A 21,543-nucleotide genomic window follows, 5' to 3' on the forward strand; every position below is an offset into this window, starting at 1 on the left:
CTCTTTCAGTGATTCCCTTCATGGTATAGCAGTTGAGCAGCCACCCCAGGGTAGGGTCAGCCTGCTACCAAATGTGCAAGTGTCCACGTGGTGATGGGTAGATCAATTTGGCAGAGTGGGAATGGAAAGAATGAGCAGCACACCAAATTTTCTCCAGCTTTCCTAGAGTGGTAGAAAGCATGGGCTTTAGGGATCCACCACCTGGATTCAAGTTGTGTCTCTGCCACTGCTGTGAACTCTTGGGCAAGTAATTCAGCCTCTCTGGAGAGGGGAGATATAGCTACTTCCTGCAAGCAGAGTAGAATTTAGTGGGGAGACTGATATGCAGCAACAATTATAATACCTTAAGTGAGTATATAATGAGAATATGAGTAATATGAGTGAGGCAGAAGAGAAGGGAAACCCAAGTTGTCTTATGAATAGGAGTGTGGCTTAATTTGTTCATCAATGATGCTCATTGAGTTCTGCCTCTATTCCGGAAGGTGTTCTAAGCCCTAGATGGCTAATTTAGATGGAGTGAGTGAGTGGGGATATCAGGAAAAGTCACTTCGAAGTTTTAACGTTTAATTTCAAATGTGAATGACAAGGAGCTGATCATGTGAAGCTCAAGGAGAAGAGCACCCCAGGAGGAGGGAACAGCAGGTGCAAGTGTGGGAAGACTGGCATGTCTGAGGAATCCAAAGAAGGCCATTGCGTCTGGAGCACAAAGGGTTAGGAGACATGGGTACAGGATGAGGTGGGCAGAGTCCAGATCGCAGAAGAATTACAAACCACTGCTGTAGGGCTCTGGCCTATTTCCTAGTTTATTCTCCAGGCACTGTTCAAGAATGAGACTCGGACAAGTTTGAGTGTGTAGAAGAGATTTTAATTAAGTGGTATCTAAGCTATCACAGTGATGGGAACAGTTAAAATCTAAAAACTGCAGGAGACTAGACTGTTCTAATTAGACTTGAAGTTTCAGTTTAGTACTTTTCATTTTGTTTAGAAAAAATTTCAAACTTACAGAAAAAGTTGCAAGAACCATACAAAGAATGCCCTATTGTCTGCCTTTTACTTATAGTCACCTGTTAAGATTTTGTTCCATGTATTTTATCTTTTTCTCTCTCATTTGAATCATTTGAAAGTTGCATATATCATGGCCCTTTATTCCTAAATATATAATCACAGTACTTTATCAACTTCAGTAAATTTAACATTGTAATACAGACAGTAGATTCAAAGTGTTATAACAATGTTGCCAGTTGACCCAGAAATGCCCATTATAGCAGTTTTGTCCTCTGGTACAGGATCAATCTATTGCACATAGTGGTCAACTCTCTTTTCTTCTCGAACCTATCTTCAGCCTTTCTTTGTCTTTATGACATTGACATTTTCGGAATTCATAACTTCCTTTTGTAAGAATAACATAATAGTTGACAATGTGTCAACCACTTTCTAGGAGCTTAAGTGCTTGACATAGACTGTTTCAATTAATCTTCACAATTCTGTAAGGTAGATACTATTATTAACTCCACTTTACAACTGGCAGGTAAGTTCCGATCAGTCGCCTGACTCCACAGTCGGCGTTCTTACTGCTTTAGTGACAGACATGTGCATTGTCACCGGTGGAACTCTGCAATCCTGAACCAGCGCAGAACCATTTGCACATAAGAGTTTGTTGCAGAAAGGAAATTTAAAAAGTCGATAGTCTGGACTCAGGTTGAAGAATCAATTCATGAATTAAAAATTGCTCTCCCCTTCATCTGTGGTGGGGTACAGAACTAGCCTCTTTAGGTCCTTGTACCCATTTCCTCTTCTCTTAATGTGTCAGTGGCCATACTGCCATTTGTCATCCATTTATTCATTCAATAATACATATTTAAGTTTCTGCTGCATCCCAGTCATTGACCTTGGAAGGAATGATTTAATATTGCATTTGTTATTACTATGAAATATGGAAGGGTGCAATGAAAAATGTGATTAGTCTCTTAGACTAGTGACCCACCATAGTGTTGGAGGTTTTGCTTGGAGTCATCTTCCGTCTTCACCTTTGACTACCTTTCGTCCGTGAATAAATGCTACAGGTAGGACGAGTTGTGGTACTCCTGAGAAGTCATGTGCTTTGCTTGTGAGCTACAATGGTGAAGGGTAAGTAGCTCTGAGTTTGTATGAAATGCATTACCTTTCTTCAGAAAACACCCTGGTTTCATGATCACTGTCCTAAGAGAATCCAAAATAGCTTTAAAAGCTGTTGAATCAATGCCTTTTGAGTCAAGTAGATTTGCCTCCAGATGACTTATATGGAAACCTGAGACCAAGAAAAGTAAGAACAGACGTGAAGGAACATGCAGAAGACCATTTACATCAGGATGAGCCATTTGCTTTCAGCTTCTGTATTTCAAACAAATGCAAGAGTTCTGTCCTAGGTTAATTACCAGCCTTGTTTTCCCGCAGGGAAACATGCTTTCATCATCATGGGATAAAACTTCTTCCCTCTAGAGTTTTATGCCTGAAATGATGATAATAACAATACCAAAAAAAACCCCAACAACAAATAATACTAATAATAGCAATCATCCGTGTCCTGTTTACTCTGTATTAGACACTGTTCCAGGCACTCCACATATATTGATTAAATGAACTCTCACACCAACCCCATGAGTTAGGTATTATTAGCATGCCTGTATGAGGAAACAGGCAATTTCCCAATAGAGTAATAATGGGCATTTTGGATTTAAAGAAAAGTTTCTGCATAGAGGCACTAAAGCCCACTTGATTAGTTTAGTGCCAACTAAACATTTTGAAGCTTTTTGATTTTCTGTTGCATCCCCTGTGCCAGAAACTCTGTCTCCAGTGAATTGTTAGAAGAAAGCCTAGTTGCACATTTTAAGCATGCCATGAGTATATTTAATTTCTCAGAACTTCAAGTGATTCCTCATGGAACTCTGGCTTTAGAGCATTTAGCAATTCCCAGCTGAAAGGGATCTTACAGCTGGCCCAACCTATTAAGAAAAATGAGGTGAAGAGAGCAAATGTGATGTGCACACATTCACACAGCAAATTAATGGTAGACCCAAGCCTCAGACTGGACTTCTATCTCCTAACCTAGATCTTTTTATTTTTTTAATCTTTGTACTTTGCTGCCTTGTTAAACACAATTAAGAGACCTGCAAAGTGTGCCATTCAGCTGGAGTAGAGAAATGAAATGGACAGTTACAGCTATTAACTTAGTTCATAAATTCCAATGGATGTAAGCTTTTATTCACCTCTGCTTGGAAAGACTAAGTGAAGAGAAATTAAGAGCAGACCATACAGTTGTTAAAGTGGAATGCCGGAAGAAAAAAATAATACAGTTGAAACGAAGTTAAAGATATTCAAATAGGAATGTGACCAGAACCAGGAAATAATTGTGTTAAACCTAATAACGTAAGCTGAAGTGGTAGGTTCTCTCTCCAGTGCTTGAACTTGGGCAGTCCCAGGCCTGTAAATGCAGTGATATCAGTTTACAAATGTTCTGGTTGAAGCTGTACCAAATGGGATTCAGTGATTCCATTTCATCTGACACTAAATGAATGCTTGTCACATACTTGATACTGGCAATCGACAAGATGCAGACCCTACGGTATGAAGGAGAGTTGGAAGTAGCCATGGGAGGAAAATAACTGTACAAGGGGCAAAGCCCCGCAGTGGAATTACAGATGTGCTGCCCATATACAAGAGGAATGCCATCACCTCTGGCCTGAGAGTAGGAGGAAGGCTTCCTGGAGAAGATAGCATTTTCAAGAAATGCCATCAATGAAAAATCAAATGTTGGCCAAGAGAGAGGGAAATCTAGAGGGAAGGACAAGCATTGCACGTCAGATTTGAGGTTTAATGGAAGTGAGAGGGTCAGAGCAGACCCTTTTCTTTCTTCTGTCCCTGTCTGCCATAGCAGATGGGAGTTAAAGTTCAAAGTAGAATCTAGTTTGCATGCGAAAAAGGAGGTTAATTCACCACCAAGGTGCAAGCGTTCAGGGCTGTTTGACAGCCTGTGGTGGTGGTTGGCCTTGACCTTCTAGGATAGGGTGAATGTGTCTGCGTGGTAGCTCCTGACAGCTACACTCCACTCACGCTTTGGTCTGCAGAGGCAGCCTCCAAGTTGGTGGTTTTGTGTTTGCAGAAGTGGTGGGCAGAACCAGGGAGCGTTTCTCCCAGTGGCAGGACTGAAGAATGTTATGTAGGTGACCCCGTGCAAATGCCCTTGGGCTTTTGACCTTAATAAGTCCCTCTGAGGCCCGTCTCTGTCACCACTTATGGGATAAAAAGTGGCAATGCTTCTCTCAACAAAGGCTAGATTAAACCCTTAGTCCCAACCTGCCTGTCCTTTCTCCAGCTTCCTAAGCAATGCCTTGATTTCCCTTTACTTGTCTTTTAGCCTCTGGTACACGCAATACTAGGAAGCTGAACCTGAGACCCTGAGAGTAAGGCGCTGCTATCTTGCTCACCATTACTTTGCCCAGAGCTCGGTGCACAGTAGGCACTGCCTAAATATGAAAGGAATCATTGAAGAAACTGTTTAGGCATTTCCAGGCATACTACATAGTTGAGGTTTCATGTTCTGACAGCTTTAAAAGCTCTGTGTACCTCATTGCATGAGCTGGTTCATGTTTAGAGAGACTCAGTGAACCCTTACTGTCATTACTGTGCATTAAGGATTTAAGGTCCCTTTCTCCTCCGGCCCAGGTTTCCCCGCAGTGTCAGCTAACCCCACACTCATATCAGGGCCATCCCTCACGGGCCTGGCTGTGGCTCCTGAGCTCTGGGATCTCCTTTCTAGGCGGTGACTGGGCCCAGCTGCCCTGCCCTGTCCCAGAAGCAGCACTGGATGTATAGTCAAGAGACTGGTTTTATGGCATAGTAAGTCCCCTTGTCCCTCACAGTCTGTCCCCACCACTCCAGCCATGAATCAGGACTTTTTGTGTATTTGTTCTTTGGGTGGTTGTGGGTACTTTGTAAATTGTTGCATACAAACCAAGTATGAGGCCTTACTCCTCATGTCGTGGGGGTTCACAGGAAGATGGAGGAAGAACCTGAAGAACTTAAAGGCTTCCTGGTCAGAGACTTTAATTAGACTCTCCTTTCCCCAAAAGGCTCACAGAGAACTGGAGAGGCTGATTTAAAAAATGTTTTATTTGAAACGAAGACATAAGAGGTATATATATATATATATATATATACACACACACACACACACAAACACACACACATATATACATACATATGTGTGTGTGTATATATATATATAAAATGGCTAACATTTGAGTGTTGTGCTGAGCACTTTAATAAGATTAATTCTAATTAATCTTTAAGCAGCCCTATTTTTAGTCTTTCAGCCCAGTTTTACTAATGAGGTAGGTGGTTAAGTGACTTCCCCAAGGTGACCTGGCGGAAGACAGAAGGAGCTTCTAACCTAGGCAGTCTGACCCCGGAGTCCCTCTCTCCTACTCTTCCCTCCCATGTTTTAGCGACACAGGAGGAAGGAAGCGGTGTGTGTTATGCACATTTTATTTTAAAGGATCTGTTACTGCTGAGAGCTGCTCCACATTCGCAGCTGAGTATGTCCTGAGCAAACTCACACCTGTGGAGGTGGACTCCCTTTCTGGAAGGCATCTTGAAACCCTGGTGATAGCCTGGCCGGGTGCGATGGGAGGGCGAGGTAGTCCTCTGCGCTTTCCAGCTCTGACACAGGCACGCACAGCTCTCTGCCCTGCAGAAGCATCTGTCGGTGGAAGTACTGCAGAATGCTAGCATAGGGTCTATTTGTCTCTGCAGGCGCTCTCTCTGCAGGCCCACACTCAAGTGACCCAAAATGCCCTTCAATGGTGAGAAGCAGTGTGTGGGCGAGGACCAGCCCAGTGATTCGGACTCTTCCCGGTTTTCTGAAAGCGTGGCTTCACTCAGTGACTGCGAGTGCTCCAGGCAGAGCTTTACAAGTGACTCCTCCAGCAAGTCCAGTTCTCCTGCCTGTAAGTTGAGAGGGGAGCAGGGGTGGGAGGATTGGGGGTGCTTCTAGACATGTACATTAGGTTTTAAAACTCATACATGAGCAAGAGCAGATTTCAGACTTCCTCTCTTTTCTAGAGGTATCAGAATAGCACCACAAAGGCAGGAATAAATAGCCACTAAAGCTTACAACCTGTCCATTTTTATTTTCATCTCTGTCTCTGCTCTACTTTGCTTTGACTATTAATCAGGTCTCCCAACCCTACTTATCTTCCCTCTCAAGTAGTGGAAAGCCACTCCTTGAAATGACTTCTTGGGTTGCATTCAAGGATGAATTCAAATTGGTCTTTTCTGATCATTTCTGATTTACATGGAAGGAAACTTGCCCCAATTCAAGGGTCAGGCAGGAAATGAACTAATCTAAAGGGTTTCCTGCCAATTTCAAAACCTGTTGTGCAAATCACCCCAGAAAAGTGCCCACAAGGAGAATCACTATGCCAGGGGTGTGAGAACGAGTCAGAGGAGCAGCCAAGTGAAGGGAGCTGTCTTTTAGTTTTTTTACATCTGGAAGCTTGTGTTAACGCAGGTGTGTTTGTCTTTTTTTGTTGTTTTTTTAATTGGCATTTTGTATAGGACATTTATCACCTTAAACTGACAAAGCAAATGTAGAAATGAACAAATAATGTGTAATATGACCAAATGTCCACTTAAACATTTTTGTTCATTTGTGTTTATTTTAAATTTATACATTCTTATTTTTAAAAATCTGGAAGGTACATAAGTATATAGAAAAGAAAATATTGCCGATGATATCACCCAAAGATGACAGCTGGTAGCACATTATCATATCAGCTCTGCTCACAGCAAGCGTGGACTCTTTTCACTTAGTACTGCAACTAAAACATTTGCTCATGATAATATATTTTTAAAACACTGTTTTTATGACTGCCTATTACTTCATCAAGTGAATAAACCATACATTTATTTAACCATTGATTTATCATTGGACATTTAGTTTCTGGGGGGGTTTTTTTGTTTTTGTTTTTGTCTACTACAGATAGTGCTTTATAAACACGTTGGTGCATAAAGCCTTTCCGAGAATTCCTTTGGGTATAATTGGATCATTGCATCAAAGGGTACAAACATTTTTAGAATCTTAATGGGACAGAGGGTCAGGAGAAGAATTTATCAGCAGCCATGTAGCTTTCTGTGCTTTTGTTCATTCTTTATGCTACATATGGGGTTGATGCCTCCTACAGGGTACCTAGGGCTCCTGAAGAAGGGTTTTGTGTAATTCTGAGTATCACTATTCTGCACTCCTTCTCTCTTTTTTTTCCCCCTCCTCTTCTTTATAAAATTATTTTAGGTAGCAAAGTATTCTCAGTCAGTACTGTTGTTTGAGGTAGTGATTTTTAATTAACAGAAGCTAAGAGTTCCAACAGTGATTTCAAAAAGACATGATTTATTAGAATACTTTGTATAGTAATCTTTAGAAAAACCTATAATAATTATTTACTACCTCTTATTGAGAAGTATATTATCAGATTTATTTTATTTTAATTATATAAACTTACTGAGTTCTTACAATATTCTTCTTCATTTAAAATGATCTCATTTAGTCACCTCACAACAGTCCTATGAAGAGGTATGTTATTCCTCAGTGAGTGATAATTACCACTTGGTAAAACTTAGAGTCAAACTTAGGCACTATACTATACTGCCTATACTTTTAAAAACTGAAGTCTTAAAAAATTAGTTATTTCATATTGAGTCTGTTTAGATTAATGAGTTATGAATTACAGAATAAAAAGTCTTATCCATGTCCTGCATAGCACATGTAATAAATGCAGATATCAATAGACACTAAAAATGTGGTGATTTAATTTTTAAAAAGTAGCTTATAATAGTCTGTACTAATAAGATGATCTCAGAAACATCTGAGAATTTTTTGTCAGTCAGTATAGTAATGAAGCTATCAAAGGAGTTCTTAAATTTCTGAAGTCTCAAGTGTTAAGCAGGGGAATACACCTATTTTAATATATATTATTACTTGTAACACCCTGAAAATACATGTTGGAATAACTTAAACTCTGTATCAGGAGGCTTCATTGGATGACAACTTTTCCTCCGTGACATTAACTGGTGTTTCTTTCCTTCAGCAACAAGCCCTCCCAGGGTTGTAACATTTGATGAAGTAATGGCTGCAGCAAGGAACTTATCGAACATGACTCTTGCTCATGAAATTGCTGTAAATGAGAACTTTCAATTAAAACAAGATGCCTTCCCTGAGAACAGGTAACCTGGAGGTGTTTATTGTACAGAAACTGCTGTAGAGTATGTGTGTGTGTGTGTGTGTGTGTGTGCACACGCACGCATGTGCACATACACATTTGTTCATACTGATTCCTGGAAGGTCTTGTATAATGTCCATCAGAGCAAACATTATTCAGTTCTCTAACAAAGTCGTAATACTTTTTTAAAAACCATTCCTCTAGGGTATGTTAGCCATAATCTTTAGAACTCAGTTTATGTGTCATTTCCTAGTGGAAGCTTTTCCTGATACTTCTGAGCCCAACAGACTACACTAAATTCCCTTGCTCAAAATTCCTATAGTCCCTTCTACCTTCCCTTTGTTAAGAAGTCTTATAATCTTATGTTCAATGTCTGTCTTTCCACTTAATTAAAAGCACTATTAATGGAGAAACGATGTCTATGTTTTTGCTGCTCTATCCCATTTTCCTGGCAGAGTGCCTTGCATATAGTACATGCTCAAGAAAAATCTGCAGATTAACCTATTAAAAACTGATATTCAGGTTGTAAAAGATAAGTAAATGTATCTGAATTGCCAAAGTGCTCAGAAAAGATGACCCAGAAGGCCCTGGAGATAATAATCACAGCTTCAAGGGCCCCTGTGGTTAAAACCCACCTGCTCCCACCTCATGAACCTGTAGTTAGAGCCCTGCCCTTATATCCTACCTCAGTCTCTGGCTTCAGTGGATCACAAATTTCCTGGGACAAAGAGGAGAAAAGGCTGAGGCCATTACTACAGATAAATCATCTTTAGAAGCAAAATTGGCTCATGGATAATGGCATTGAATCTTCAATTCACAGCACCATTTATAAATCCAGAGGCAGTTCTTTCAATTAAGACATAAAATTTGATTCCATTTAGAACTTTTTTGTTTGTTTTAAAGCAGGAAATAGGAAACATAATAATTTTCCCTCTTTACAATGTGGATCCTACTCCTCCTATTTCTGGGGATATTGTTCATAATAATCATTAATATTTTTTAAGATTACTGGCCAAAGTAGGTGTATCTAATTGGTTTTCTGTGGTAACTGCATTTTGCCATGATCCTTTCTACCAGCTGTACTGCTACACCCCTAGGCCAGGCCACCACTGTCTCTGACCTCGACTCCTTCAGTCCTAACTGGTTGCTCCATCTCCATCCTTAGCTTCCCATAGCCCATCCTCCACACCCACACAGTAGCCATTGTGATCTTTCTAAGGGGTTAATCAGAGTAGATCATTTCTTTGCTTAAAACCCCTCACTCATTTTCTATTACACTTAGAATAAAAATTCAAACTTTTTAGTATGGTCAGCAAGGCCCTGCTTCCCCGATTGTGTCTCTCACTGCTTTCCCTTGTGCTGCTGTGCTCCAGCCACTTTGGCTTCCTTGCTGATCTGGGAGTACGCCAGCTTGATCCTGTCCCAAGGACTTCATCCCTTTTTCTTCCACCGTGTTCTTCCCCTGCATCTTCTCTGCCTGCTTTCTTCTGACCGTTCAAGTCTCAACTCCTGGTCTCAGAGAAGCTTTCTTCAACCACCAGTACAATTGGCATCATAATCTCCATCACTATCTATCACGTTGTCTTACTCTGTTTTCTTCATAGCTCTGAAATTATCTTACTCATTTTTAATGTGTTTTTTTGTTTTTGATTTTTGTCTTTCTGTCCCTACCCAACATAGGAGCTTTTTGAGAGCAGAGACTTTCTTTTCACCGCATTAACCCCAGTGCCTAAAACAGGGCCTGGTACATATTCCATGTTGTGTAAATGCTTACTGACTGACAAATAAAAATGAATGTTTGACATTGAAGTTAATGTGTTTTATAAACAGCAAAAGACAATCTGGGTGTATTTATACCTTAAATTGAAAAGATGCAAATACAGGCCTTTAGGATCAGATAGACCTTGCAATTTGAACCCTGGCTTTGGTGAGACCATATTTAAGCCTCAAATTCCCCAAAGCGGCAATGGGGGCTACACTACTCACTTCAAATGCATGCTCATAGGCATATGAGTGCCTTGCACATAACTACTTGGATATTTTGGGAAATGTGAGTTCCTGTTTCCCTCATTTTCTGTCATGGCTAGAAAAGGTGAGCAAGGGAAACAAAATGCAGAGTTAGAACACATTACCTTTGTTTAAAAATGGAATAGCATATTCTGAGCTGTTGATTTCTCAAATGACTCTCCACAATGGTCAAGTTGTTATTTTTAAAATATGGCTAACTCTCTCATTTTACCAACTACTATCTTTGGGGAAAAAATTTGGTAAAATAAGTTGCTTTTCTAATACCCAGTAAGATTGCTTATACATGATTTGGTTGATTTCATTCCACCCCCAACACCTCACCCCTCCACCTCCAGAAAGTCTAAGGGATATAAAGTGTCTTTCAGCCTTGAAGAAAAGGTAAATTTAAACTCTGATGTCCCTGAAGGAGCTATAAAGTTGTTTCAGCTCATTCCTGCTTGGTCCATTCAAGCCAAGTTCATTTGCTCATAAAGAACAAAAGCATTTGCCTTTCTAATTGTTTTGTATTTGCTCAAGAGAGTCAACATTGGAAATGGCATTCATGATGAATAAATTTAGCCGGGCCAACTAGAGTAAATTTTAACATTTAAAGTTGCTGAGTAGAATATAATATTTGCAATTACAGAAACAATTTTAACTTACATTCCTCAGAAATCTTATTCTAATTTCCCATACCATTATTGTATATTAAGCAATCTGTACTTTAAAAAGAAAAATTAAGAGATGGGCTTAACTATCAAATCATTAATTCACTCACTGTGCATTCATTGAACATTCACTATATGCCAGGTACCATGCTAAGTACAATGGCAGGTATCTAGAAGTGGAAGTTATGGCCTCTGCCTGGAAGTTGTGTATAGCCCGTGGGAGATAGAGACTCATATAATTATAGTGCAGGGAAATACGTGCTTTTCTAAAACTGTTGCAAAATGGTATAGGAGTTCAGTAGGGATGTGTATTTTAATGTGTGCCTATTTTAAGTTATTGACAGAAGGGGTGAAGAAAGGTGGCCACCTATTCTATTGTGAGCTCTTCCAGGGGAGGTTCCCATTTCAGCAATTTGGTCTGGCTCACTTTAAATGGGACTTCTTGTCTGAAGTGGGCAGCCTTCCAGGGCATGTCTCCTTGGGGCAAATCTGTTCTATTCCTGCCATGAAACTTCTGCTGTTGAGGAAAGAGCAACTTTGCCATTTCATCCCAATCCCAAAAATCTAGGAAAGTCTAAGGATCTGTGTAGAAGAGTAGCTGGGTAAATTATGGCATCTCCTTAAGATAGTGTTAGGAACTTATAAGAAGGTATAAAAAGGAGGCATTTTTAAAGTCTAAGGGAAACACTGAAAATAGAACATTATATAAAACAAGTATATAATATTATACATGCTGGGCTCTCTTGACTATGTTAAAATAGTGTATTGAACAAGGGAAATACATCAAAAGAGATTTTGGACAACTTTTACTCTCTCTGCATTTTGTAGGATTTCTATAATGAGTGTGTTTCTTTCATAATAAGGAAAAATAATGCTTATTTTAAGAAACCATCCATTCCTTTCCTATAGCTTGGCTGGTCAAGTGAAGCATATAGTCCACCAGGCCTTCTGGGACGTCTTGGAATCAGAGCTGAGTGCTGAGCCTCCTGAGTATGACCACGCCATCAAACTGTTTGAAGAAATCAGAGAGGCGAGTTGATGTTACCTGTATTCATTAGTCATTTTTGTCACCAAAGATTGTTTTCATGTCCTCCAAAGAATACTGCAGATTTTTTTGAAAACCTGAGCAAGTTCAGAATCACTAGAAGGGTTTTTTCCTACACCTCCTGGAGTGGTGTGGAGGCTAGGAAAACTGGGCAGAGGAGGGAGCATAGGGCAATGCTTCATGTGCAGAGTAGAGGTTGGCGTGGCTCAGAGCACAGATTCTGGAGTTAGATCTGCTTTAGGAATGGGCTCTCTGTGTAACTCTCAGTTTCCTGAGTAACTACAGGGTAGTTGTAAGAATTACATGAGAAGGCAGTTACAGTTTTAGCTAACATTTATAAAGCACTTGCTCTCTACCAAACACTACATCATCCATTTATCCTTACCATAATACTGTGAGGTAGCTCCTCCTGTTATTCTTTTATAGTCTAAAGACACCAAGTTCTCTGATTCACTCAAGTGTCACTCTGGCTAAGAGCCCACGCTCCTAACCACAGGCTAGTGTATAAGTGCAGTGTCTGCTCTGTGGTAAATATTCAATATTTTTGCTTATATAATATATGATAAATATTTTATACCTAAAAGATACTAATGAAGTGTTTCCATTTGCTCTTCTTTAAAGGATTCTTTTGGAGTTACGATCTGCAACTTATTCTCTGTTTGCATGTATTATCTGTAAATTTTTTGAAGTTCTTTTAGTAAAATTGCTTTCTTGCCAGTTTCTTTCATTTTTATGGTTTCAGTAACTTCTCGAAGTGGTTAATTCAGAAGACAGTTTTTTTGCTTTTTTTTTTTTTTTTCTGAGTTGAGACAGTGGAGTGCTTCTTGGACCCACCAATCAGTGTCAACTTCTGTGGCATCCAGGGCATTAAAATATGGACAAAGGAGCTTGGTCATCAAGACACGAAGTAAAAAATGACAACCCTTATTCATATAACGATGCTGTTAATTTTTCTATCTTTTCCCCATGTAGATTCTTCTCTCTTTTCTGACTCCTGGTGGCAACCGGCTTCGCAACCAGATATGTGAAGTTTTGGACACAGACCTCATTAGGCAGCAGGCTGAGCATAGCACAGTCGACATCCAAGGCCTGGCCAGCTATGTCATCAGCACAATGGGAAAGCTATGTGCTCCCGTGCGAGATGAGGATATCAGGGAGTTAAAGGCCACCGGCAACATCGTGGAGGGGCTGAGGTTCGTACTTTTGCAGCTTGAGTTTTCTTACAGTACCTTTGAGTTCATTCAGAAGGAAAGGTGGGGATTGGAGAACATAGGATAATACTAGCTTAAACATAGAGTAATAACAATAAGACAAACATAATAATAATAATAATAACAATAATAACCAAAAAGAATTGTTGACCCTAGAAGACAGTCAAATAAGCAAGGAGCAGGTCAATGGAGTTTTTAGATAGATTGACTGAACAAAATTGTTAGTTGACGTGTGGTACGCCCTGGGAATGCAGGGATGAAAAAGACAGATACAATCCCTGATCCCAGGGAATTCACAGTCTAATGAAGAGACCTTGAACAAGGAATTACGTTTGTAATAAATGCTATGGAGTGGGAAAGTAGAGGGGATTAATAGGGCCTCCAGCAGGGGTACCTAGCCTAGTTAAGGATCTAGGAAAGCTTTTTTAGGGTAATGTTGCTGCTATGACACCTAAACCCCGAGTTTTGTTTGTTTCTCCCTCAAGTCACAGTCTGAGTCAGGAGTTCTTGGTCAAGCAGCTTCCCACATGTCATTTAGGGATGCTGGCTCCTTCCGTTCTCAATGACAACCTCACCCAGGCCTTTGGAGTCCTGTACATTCAGCTGTGAATGGAAAAGAAATCATGGAGAAAGCATACCCAATATTTAACCACCACAGCCCAGAAGAGACACAGTCCACTAACTATAATTAGTCCCATGGTACTACCTAGATTGAAAGAGGCCTAGAAAATGTGGTTGCTGTCTGGAAACACATTTCCCAGCCATAAATCTGCACTGGGGAGAGGGAGCGTGGGCCTTTGGTGGTCAGCTAGCCATCTTTGCCACAGCTTCCATGAGAAAGTGAGGTGTACATTAAAATCATGAGCATCTAATCTGGTTGTATAGACAGTAACTTTTTTGTGATCCCATAGGAAAGAGGAATCTGCAATGTTTTTTTCTGTTTAGAAGAACTTTTCTCCCTCTTTTGAGAATAAGGCCACATTGAGAATTAAGTGCTGTGTAATAGCATTAGGAGGATAGGAGAGGGAAACTGGTCTGCATAAAGAGGGTAACTTACCTTATGACCTTGGGCAAGGTGATAACGTCTCAAAGTCACACTCTTCCCCACTTGTAAAATGGGCTGTATGCATGCATAAAGTTGTGCTCAGACTGTGGTTGTTCAGTTACGGTATCCATGCACTGAGTCACCTTTTTACCCGTGTGTGATATCAGATCTGTGGTGTTCATCTTGGTGGCATATCGAGCACCTGCTGGTGCCACTGTCCCCTACATTTCACATTCATTATCTGTTTGACTCTCCACAACATCCCCACCAAGGTTCTTTCACAGATGAGGAAATGAAGGCTCAGAGAGATTGGGTAACTTGTGTCTGACCACAGAGCTGGCCAGTTGCAAAGCTGCAGTTGAGCAGAGGGCTGCCCTACTCGAAGCCAAGTGCTTCTCCCTTGGGCCTCACTGCCCTGCCCTTTCTTCTCTTTTCTGTTTTCTTATTCCCTTATGAGAAAAAACCATATACATTATGCTCAGGATCCTTAAAATTTCAAGGACTTTCAAGTGAAAATTCCTTCTTGCATCTTCTTTGTCTCATTGTTATGACTTATTGTTTATGCCTCTCACTGTCTTTCTCTCAGTTTATGGCTGGATGTAATGGGTCAGCTGGAGGTATTGGCTTAAGCAAACACTCTTGAGGTCTGTGGATTAGAATTTCAAAACCACTTTAGGAATGTTTATCTTTTCCAGCCTGTAAAAATAGATAATAGTTTAATGAATTTCAGCTTGATTTCTTAATCACTTCTCTATTTTAACTCTGAAAATTTTAGACAAATATTTCACATCCTGGACCTCATGAAAATGGACATGGTCAATTTTACAATTAGGAGTCTTAGGCCACATCTTCAACGCCAGTTGGTGGATTATGAGAGAACCAAGTTCCAAGAAATTTTAGAAGAAACTCCAAGTAAGTACAGTACAATGTGTATATACTGAAATGGGTGAAAACATGATATTTCCATTTTTGATATCTTAAGTAGTGTCAGTAAGAATTTTGGCCTTTCCAGGAAACATTTTTTTTTAACTTCTAGAATTGACATCACAAACTTAGAGCTATTTGCTCTGTGCCAGGAACTGTGCCAAGCACTATTCATTCCTTCATGCATTAAATAAAATATTTACTGAGCACCTTCTGTGTCCCAGGCACTGCTTAAGTGCTGTGGATATTGCAGTGAACAAATCAGAATGAAGTTGTGATTCCTTGGGGAATCTGATAGGCCTGACAAACAGACAAACGAACATATATTGTCAGATGTGTCATTAAATGCTATGAAGAAAAAGTAAGATAAAGGGCAGACAGGAATGGGAGTGGAGTTTTTTTTTTTTTTTCTTTTAGGAGAAGTGGACTAAGAAGGCCTCTCTAAGAAGTAACATTACTCTAAGAATTAGCAGGTTTGCAAAGGAATGAGGAAGGGGCATGTGAAGAGGTGAAGGGAGAACATTCCAGCAGGAGGGAGCTGCAAGTATAAAAGCCCCGAAGCATAAACTTGTGAAGCTAAACAAATGCAAGCAGACACGGTGGCTGGAGTAGAGTGGGCAAGGGGAGAGCGGTCGGGGATGAGGTGAGAGATGGACAAGGACGGCCACGGAGGGCTTTGTGAGGAAATGAGGGCAGTTTAGATTTCTTTCCAGATGTGATGGGGAGTCAACTGGAGAGTTTTGAGCCTGGGAGCAGCATCTGACTTTCTTTTTTCTAAGACTACTCTGGTTCCTGGGTAAAGAACAGATTGTACAGGAGTAGAGGGAAACACAGGTGCCAATTAGGTGGTGTTGCAGTTGCTCAGGGAAGAAATGATGGTGGCTTTGTCCACTGGTGGAAGTAGTGAGAGGAGGTCAGATTCTAGATGTATTTTGAAAGTGGAGTAACAAGATTTGCGGCAAGTTGGATGAGGGAAGAAAGAGAGGCATTGAGGTTTTCTCTAAGACTCTAAGGTTTTCACCTTGAGCAACTAGGTACATAGTGATGCCTGTTAGTGAGATGGGGGAGACTAGGAGAAAGAAGGCTGGGAGATGGTTGGGAACCAAGAGTTCAGTTTTAGATATGTGAACTTTGAGACCTTTGAGAACTTTAGGTATGAGAACTTGGAGATGTTAGGGAGGCATTAGATATAAGAGACTAGATTTCAGGGGAATGGTGGGAACTGAGGATGACCATTTGGGAATCATCGGTACATTTATGGTAGATAAAACTATGGAACTGAATTAGTAGCTAGCATGTATTAAATGCTTATAACATTCTAAGCACTTTACCTGTAGTAACTAATTTAATCTTTGCAACAATTTAGGAAATTACCCCCCCATTTATGGATGAGGAGACTAAAGCATAGAGAGGTTAAATGATTTGTCTCCATAACACAACCTGTAAGTTACAGAGCCGAACTCACCCAGGCAGTCTAGCTCACAGTCCATGCTCCTATCCTAATATCGCACTGGAGGGGATTACCCAGGTACTCAGTGTAGATGCCGAGGGGGCCTGACCTGGGACATTAGAGCATCTAGGGCTGAGAAGAGGGGAAGGGTCCAGCAGTCGAGACTGTGAAAGAGTAACCAGCGAGGTAGAGAAAACCAGGAGAGGGAGGTGTCCTGCAAGACAAGTGCAGGTGTTTGGAGAAGGAAGAAGTGATCACCTGTGACAAGTGCTGCTAAGTGGTCGAGAAGGATGAAGGCCAAGGCTTCATCACTGGAGATGACTACCTGAGGATCCTTGGTAACCTTAATCAGAGCAGACACAGTGGACTAGTAGACATTAAAACCGGACTGGAAGGACGTAAAGAAAGAGTGGGAGTAGAGAAACTATTACCCCATTCAATCCGCACGACCTCACAATTTCTCAGGAGGTATTGTGTTCTCTCACCAACTCCTTTCAGGTTTCCACATCCAACTCCAATGCATGTGAGTGTTTCCCATGCATGACACCAAGCAGTTCTCAGCCAGCAGGGTGTCCAAGCACTCAACTCAATTCTGACTTTATCTGCCCAGAGACAACACCAGATTCCCCCGGTTAAGGGCTCTGTCCTACAAGAAGGCCCTCTACCTCCCATTCCAGATGCCAGTTGCAAGTCCCAGGCTGTTCCCTGTGCTTCTAACCAACCAGATACAGATAGGAGGTTCCAAAAGCCTTGTTTGATTAATTTGATAGAACAGCTTACAGAACTCAGAAAAACACTTTTTTTTACTAGTTTAATAAAGGATACTGTAAAGGATACAAGCTAACCATCAGGTGAAGAGATACATAGGGCAAGGTCCCAAATAAAGGAGCTTCTCTTCATGGAGCTTGGGCCCTGGTCCAGGAGCATGTGGAGACATTCTGGCTCCCCGAGTGTAGGAGCTCTCTCTGATAGAGAAGCAGGGTGCAAAAGTGAGATGTGCTTTTCCATGGGTGTTTGTGAGGCTTTCATTGCATGGTCATGATTGCCTAAATCATTGGCCATTGGCTGATTCAACCTCTAGCCCCCACCCATGGGTGGGGTCCCAAAGTGATCCAGTAACATGACAAGACACCCATTTCACCTTGAAGTGTTTTCAGTGGATGAAGACCAAATATACATCCAAATTCACATGACCAAATACATACTTTTTACAACTCATTTTATCACAGGTAGGTACTCTTGTGCCCTCCTTACACGTGAGGAAACAGATGCTTGATGTTGCCCAGCTGGCAAGAGGCTGGCTAACTGGTTCTCTCATTGGCAAGCCTTTGACACCAGCCTCTAGACTTTAATGAAACAAGTCGAAGGCTGAGTTAGGTGATCTATCCAGCTCACCCCACCCCTCATGGACTGAACCTTTCTGTCAAGATAGTCCATGTGATCGCCTTATGTAAACAGCCAAACAGGTGCTCCTTTAAAGGACAGGAATGTGTCCAGGGAAGAGAACATGGGTCATGGAGGCTCACACGAGGAGCAGTGTCCACATGTAGCTGGACACATTCTGCTTGGGAACAAGGTGTGCTGTGAGTGCTGCCCTCCCTGTTGATGCCAATCTAGGGACTTCAGCGAAGCTCTGTAGGACAGATTAGGATCTCTGGACCGGGCATAGCAGATAGCCAGCAGCAGGGGCTGTTTGAACTTTGGAAGGGGCCCCTCTATTCATAATAGTAGTCTTGCTAGCTGACATTTGGTTTGAGCACTTATTACGTGCCAAGACCTTACTCTGTGATGAACACTCACCTCTATTAGATCCTCCACGCCTCACAGTAGCCCTATGAAGTGTCACTGTTATCACCCACTGTTCATAAATGAAGATGTTGAGGTTAAGGTACTTCCTCAGATGACTGCTAAAAAGTGCTAAAATCTGGACAACCCAGGAATGTCTCTGCTTCAAAGGGTGTACACTCAACCACTGTGCAGTGTGGCCTCTCCTCAGACAAGATACTAAGTGTCTCTGGGGGGTTGGCAGAGGGAGCTCCTATACCTGTTACCAGATATGACTAGATAACATCTAAGGATCCATCTATGGCAAAAATCTGTGACTTCAGGGCTATATTGTTTTCGGTCCATAGAGAGAGGGATTAAAGGAAATGGAACCCCACATGGGGCCTGAATCTGAAAGCTGAACTACAGTAACTGTGTTCCTAGCAGTCTTACTGGTTTTATTTGTGTGCGTGTGTACATGTGTACATACACGTGTTACTGAAGTCGCCACGGCTTGACTTGGGACAGCTTGTGATCTTAACCAAATTCCTTAATATTAGGGTTGAATTACAATTTGTTCTTCCCCATTGATTTGTTTCTCTCCTTAATACCCAGGCTTAGTAACCTGTAATTCATTGGCACCTTTCACATTGACATGAATATTTCCAGAGATTTAAGAATAGAATAAAACCAGCTGTGCCTATAGGTCATTACTGCCTAGCTCTAAATATGTTCCCAGAGAAACAGGAGTCCAGGAAGCAGAGTGATGTCAGCTGTTAATTGTATCTGCAAGTGTCTCTGCCAGAAGTCAACCACTGTGCCCCAGAACCAAAGTACGAGCCCCATGGCATCACACAGAGCAAAGATGCTGGATTTCTGTGGGTATGTGATTTTTATAAAGTAATTACTGGAAAATACAGAGAAGTACTCTGGGTTTCTGAATTGAGTCCAAAAATGACTTTATTTTGATCATAGATTTTACATAGTTGTCTTATTTAAAATACATCCAAGAAAGCCATAGGCAATGATTGAGTGCATGTACTAGGCATCAACAAGGTAAGCACAGTAGACCCAACGTCTAAATTACCTGTGTAAAGAGTAACACATTACGCCTGGGGAACCAGACCACAAGTAATTTTTAAGATACTCAGCAAGAAAAGCTTTTATTTATTTAGATAATATCTTACATCTGATAAAATGCTCTCATGAACTCTCATTTCATGATTCAAAAGTCCTACAGGACATAAATGTTTTTCAACAATACATCAAACTGCATTATGATTGTTCTTGCCTGGCACTCAAAGCATTCAGGAGCTATTTAGGGAACATTTTCCAGATGAGCAAACTGATGCTAAGCCATGACCTGCCCAAAGACAGGCCCACACAGCTCAAAGTAGTGGAAAGCCAGGACTCCCACAGCCACGCCAAGATTAAACCAAACCACTGCTTTGGCTACTTTCTTTGGATTTTTCAGTTTTGTGTTATGTCAGCTGGGTTATGGTGCAGGCAACAGACCAAACTGGCTGATTTGGCAAAAAGAAGTAAATGGAAGGATGGGGACACGTCTCAGAAAAGCCAAAATCCCTGAGCCTGAGCGAAGCCGGAAACCAGGAATCTGGGCAGGAAAAAACAAGGGAGAGCTCCTGGCTCCATTGTCAGGACGGTTGATGTTTAATTCAAAATGGGCTGTCCTTGAACTCTGTGGGCGCCATTCAGAGTCCCAGCAAAGAGTCTGATGGGCATATGATTCAGCTGGTCAGGGGCCGCTTAACTGATACAAAAGAAAGCATGGAATGAGGGAAAATGATTTCTCAAAGAAAATGAGTACTGAAAGAAGGGGAGAAGGAGGTGTTGCTAAGTGTAAAAATGCAGATGTCACATAAGGGAGCTACATTCTTCTAACTGAAAAGTGGGGTACTTGGTCTGAATATTTTCCAGAATATTGAAAATGGCAGCCATTTAAAGCCTTGTGCAGCATTAGAGGGTCCCATTTGTGTATTCTGCACTATTCTCCTAGTTTGTGTCAGTGGTGCCTGCTCAGAATTGTACAGGCCAAGAGCTACCCTGACCACCCCAAATCCAAGATGTAGAGTTGGCTTTTTGGGGGCCACTCAGATGTCATGCTTAAATATCATATGAGAAGTCAGAAGAGATGGGAAATGTATTCCTTGATAAATCCATATGGGGATACCCTTGATGCATTCATCTCAGAAAGCTCAAATACTAAACTCATTCACACTAAACTGGCAGATTTTATAGGACATTTCCCTGACTGAACTCTCTGGAACACTAAAGAGCACAATCAATGGCCTTTACATAATGTCAATATTTACATGTGTGTTTGGTGTTGCTTTGTGTGACTTCAACTTGAGTGTATTGACTTTTTGCTTAGATTCAGCAACTTAGCCAGCCCATAACCCATATCTTTAAAAAAAACTTTATTGAAGTATGCTATGCATACAATAATGTGTCCACTTTTAAGTGTGTAGTTCTGTGACTTTTGACAAAAGAATATGCCCATGTAGCCATTACCACAAACAAGATAAAAAGTATTTCTGTCACCCCAAAAAGAATCTTCGTGACCCTTGCAATCAACTTTCCTCCATTGAGGTACACACTGAAATAATCATCACCATAGATTAGTTTTGCCTCTTTCAGAACTTCATGTTAAATAGAATGATACTCTCTCAGGCTCTATGTTCACTTTTCTGTCTAGCTTCTCTCACTCAACATAAGGCTTTTGAGATTCATCCATGTTGCTGTACATATCAAAAGTTTGTATTACTGAGACATATCCTATTATTTGATCGTCCCACGCTTTGTTTATCCATTTACCTGTTGGTGGACATTAGATTGTTTCTGGTTTTAGAACAAAAAACTGCTGTGAACATTTGTGTACCAATTTTGTGTGTGCATGTTCTTTCATTTCTCTTGGGTAAACACCCAACTAAAATGGCTGGTTCATATAGTAAAAATGTGGTTGACTTTATAAGAACCTGCCAATTAATGTTTCAAAGGAGTTGTGCCATTTTATACTCACCAGCAATGTCTGAGAGTTCCAATTGCTTCACAATTTCACCAACATTAAGTATTACCAGTCTTTCTAATCTTATCCTTTATAGATGGTGGTGTGAAAGTAGTGTCTCATGGTGGTTTAATATACATTTCCCTAAAGGC

The 21,543-nt window shown here is 41.0% G+C and overlaps 1 protein-coding gene across 6 annotated transcripts in view; it reads left to right on the forward strand.

Annotated features, from left to right (window-relative positions):
* Window positions 1-21,543, forward strand: part of TCP11L2 (t-complex 11 like 2) — a 37,721-nt gene that overhangs the window by 2,279 nt on the left and 13,899 nt on the right. For 3 of the 6 annotated variants that reach the window (XR_001849809.3, XR_012121560.1, XR_012121561.1), the window contains exons 2-7: window positions 5,791-5,984; window positions 8,121-8,256; window positions 11,837-11,957; window positions 12,945-13,165; window positions 15,004-15,140; window positions 19,106-19,248. Coding sequence is in view for 3 of the 6 variants with exons in the window: in XM_037007100.2 (XP_036862995.2) it covers window positions 5,828-5,984; window positions 8,121-8,256; window positions 11,837-11,957; window positions 12,945-13,165; window positions 15,004-15,140 (772 nt within the window). In the remaining 3 variants the exon portion in view is untranslated. The remainder of the gene's footprint in view (window positions 1-5,790; window positions 5,985-8,120; window positions 8,257-11,836; window positions 11,958-12,944; window positions 13,166-15,003; window positions 15,141-19,105; window positions 19,249-21,543) is intronic. The other 3 variants (XM_037007100.2, XM_037007101.2, XM_017640157.3) reach the window with 1 other exon arrangement.

The sequence above is a fragment of the Manis javanica genome, chromosome 10 (assembly GCF_040802235.1).
Source record: "Manis javanica isolate MJ-LG chromosome 10, MJ_LKY, whole genome shotgun sequence".
NCBI lineage: Eukaryota > Metazoa > Chordata > Mammalia > Pholidota > Manidae > Manis > Manis javanica.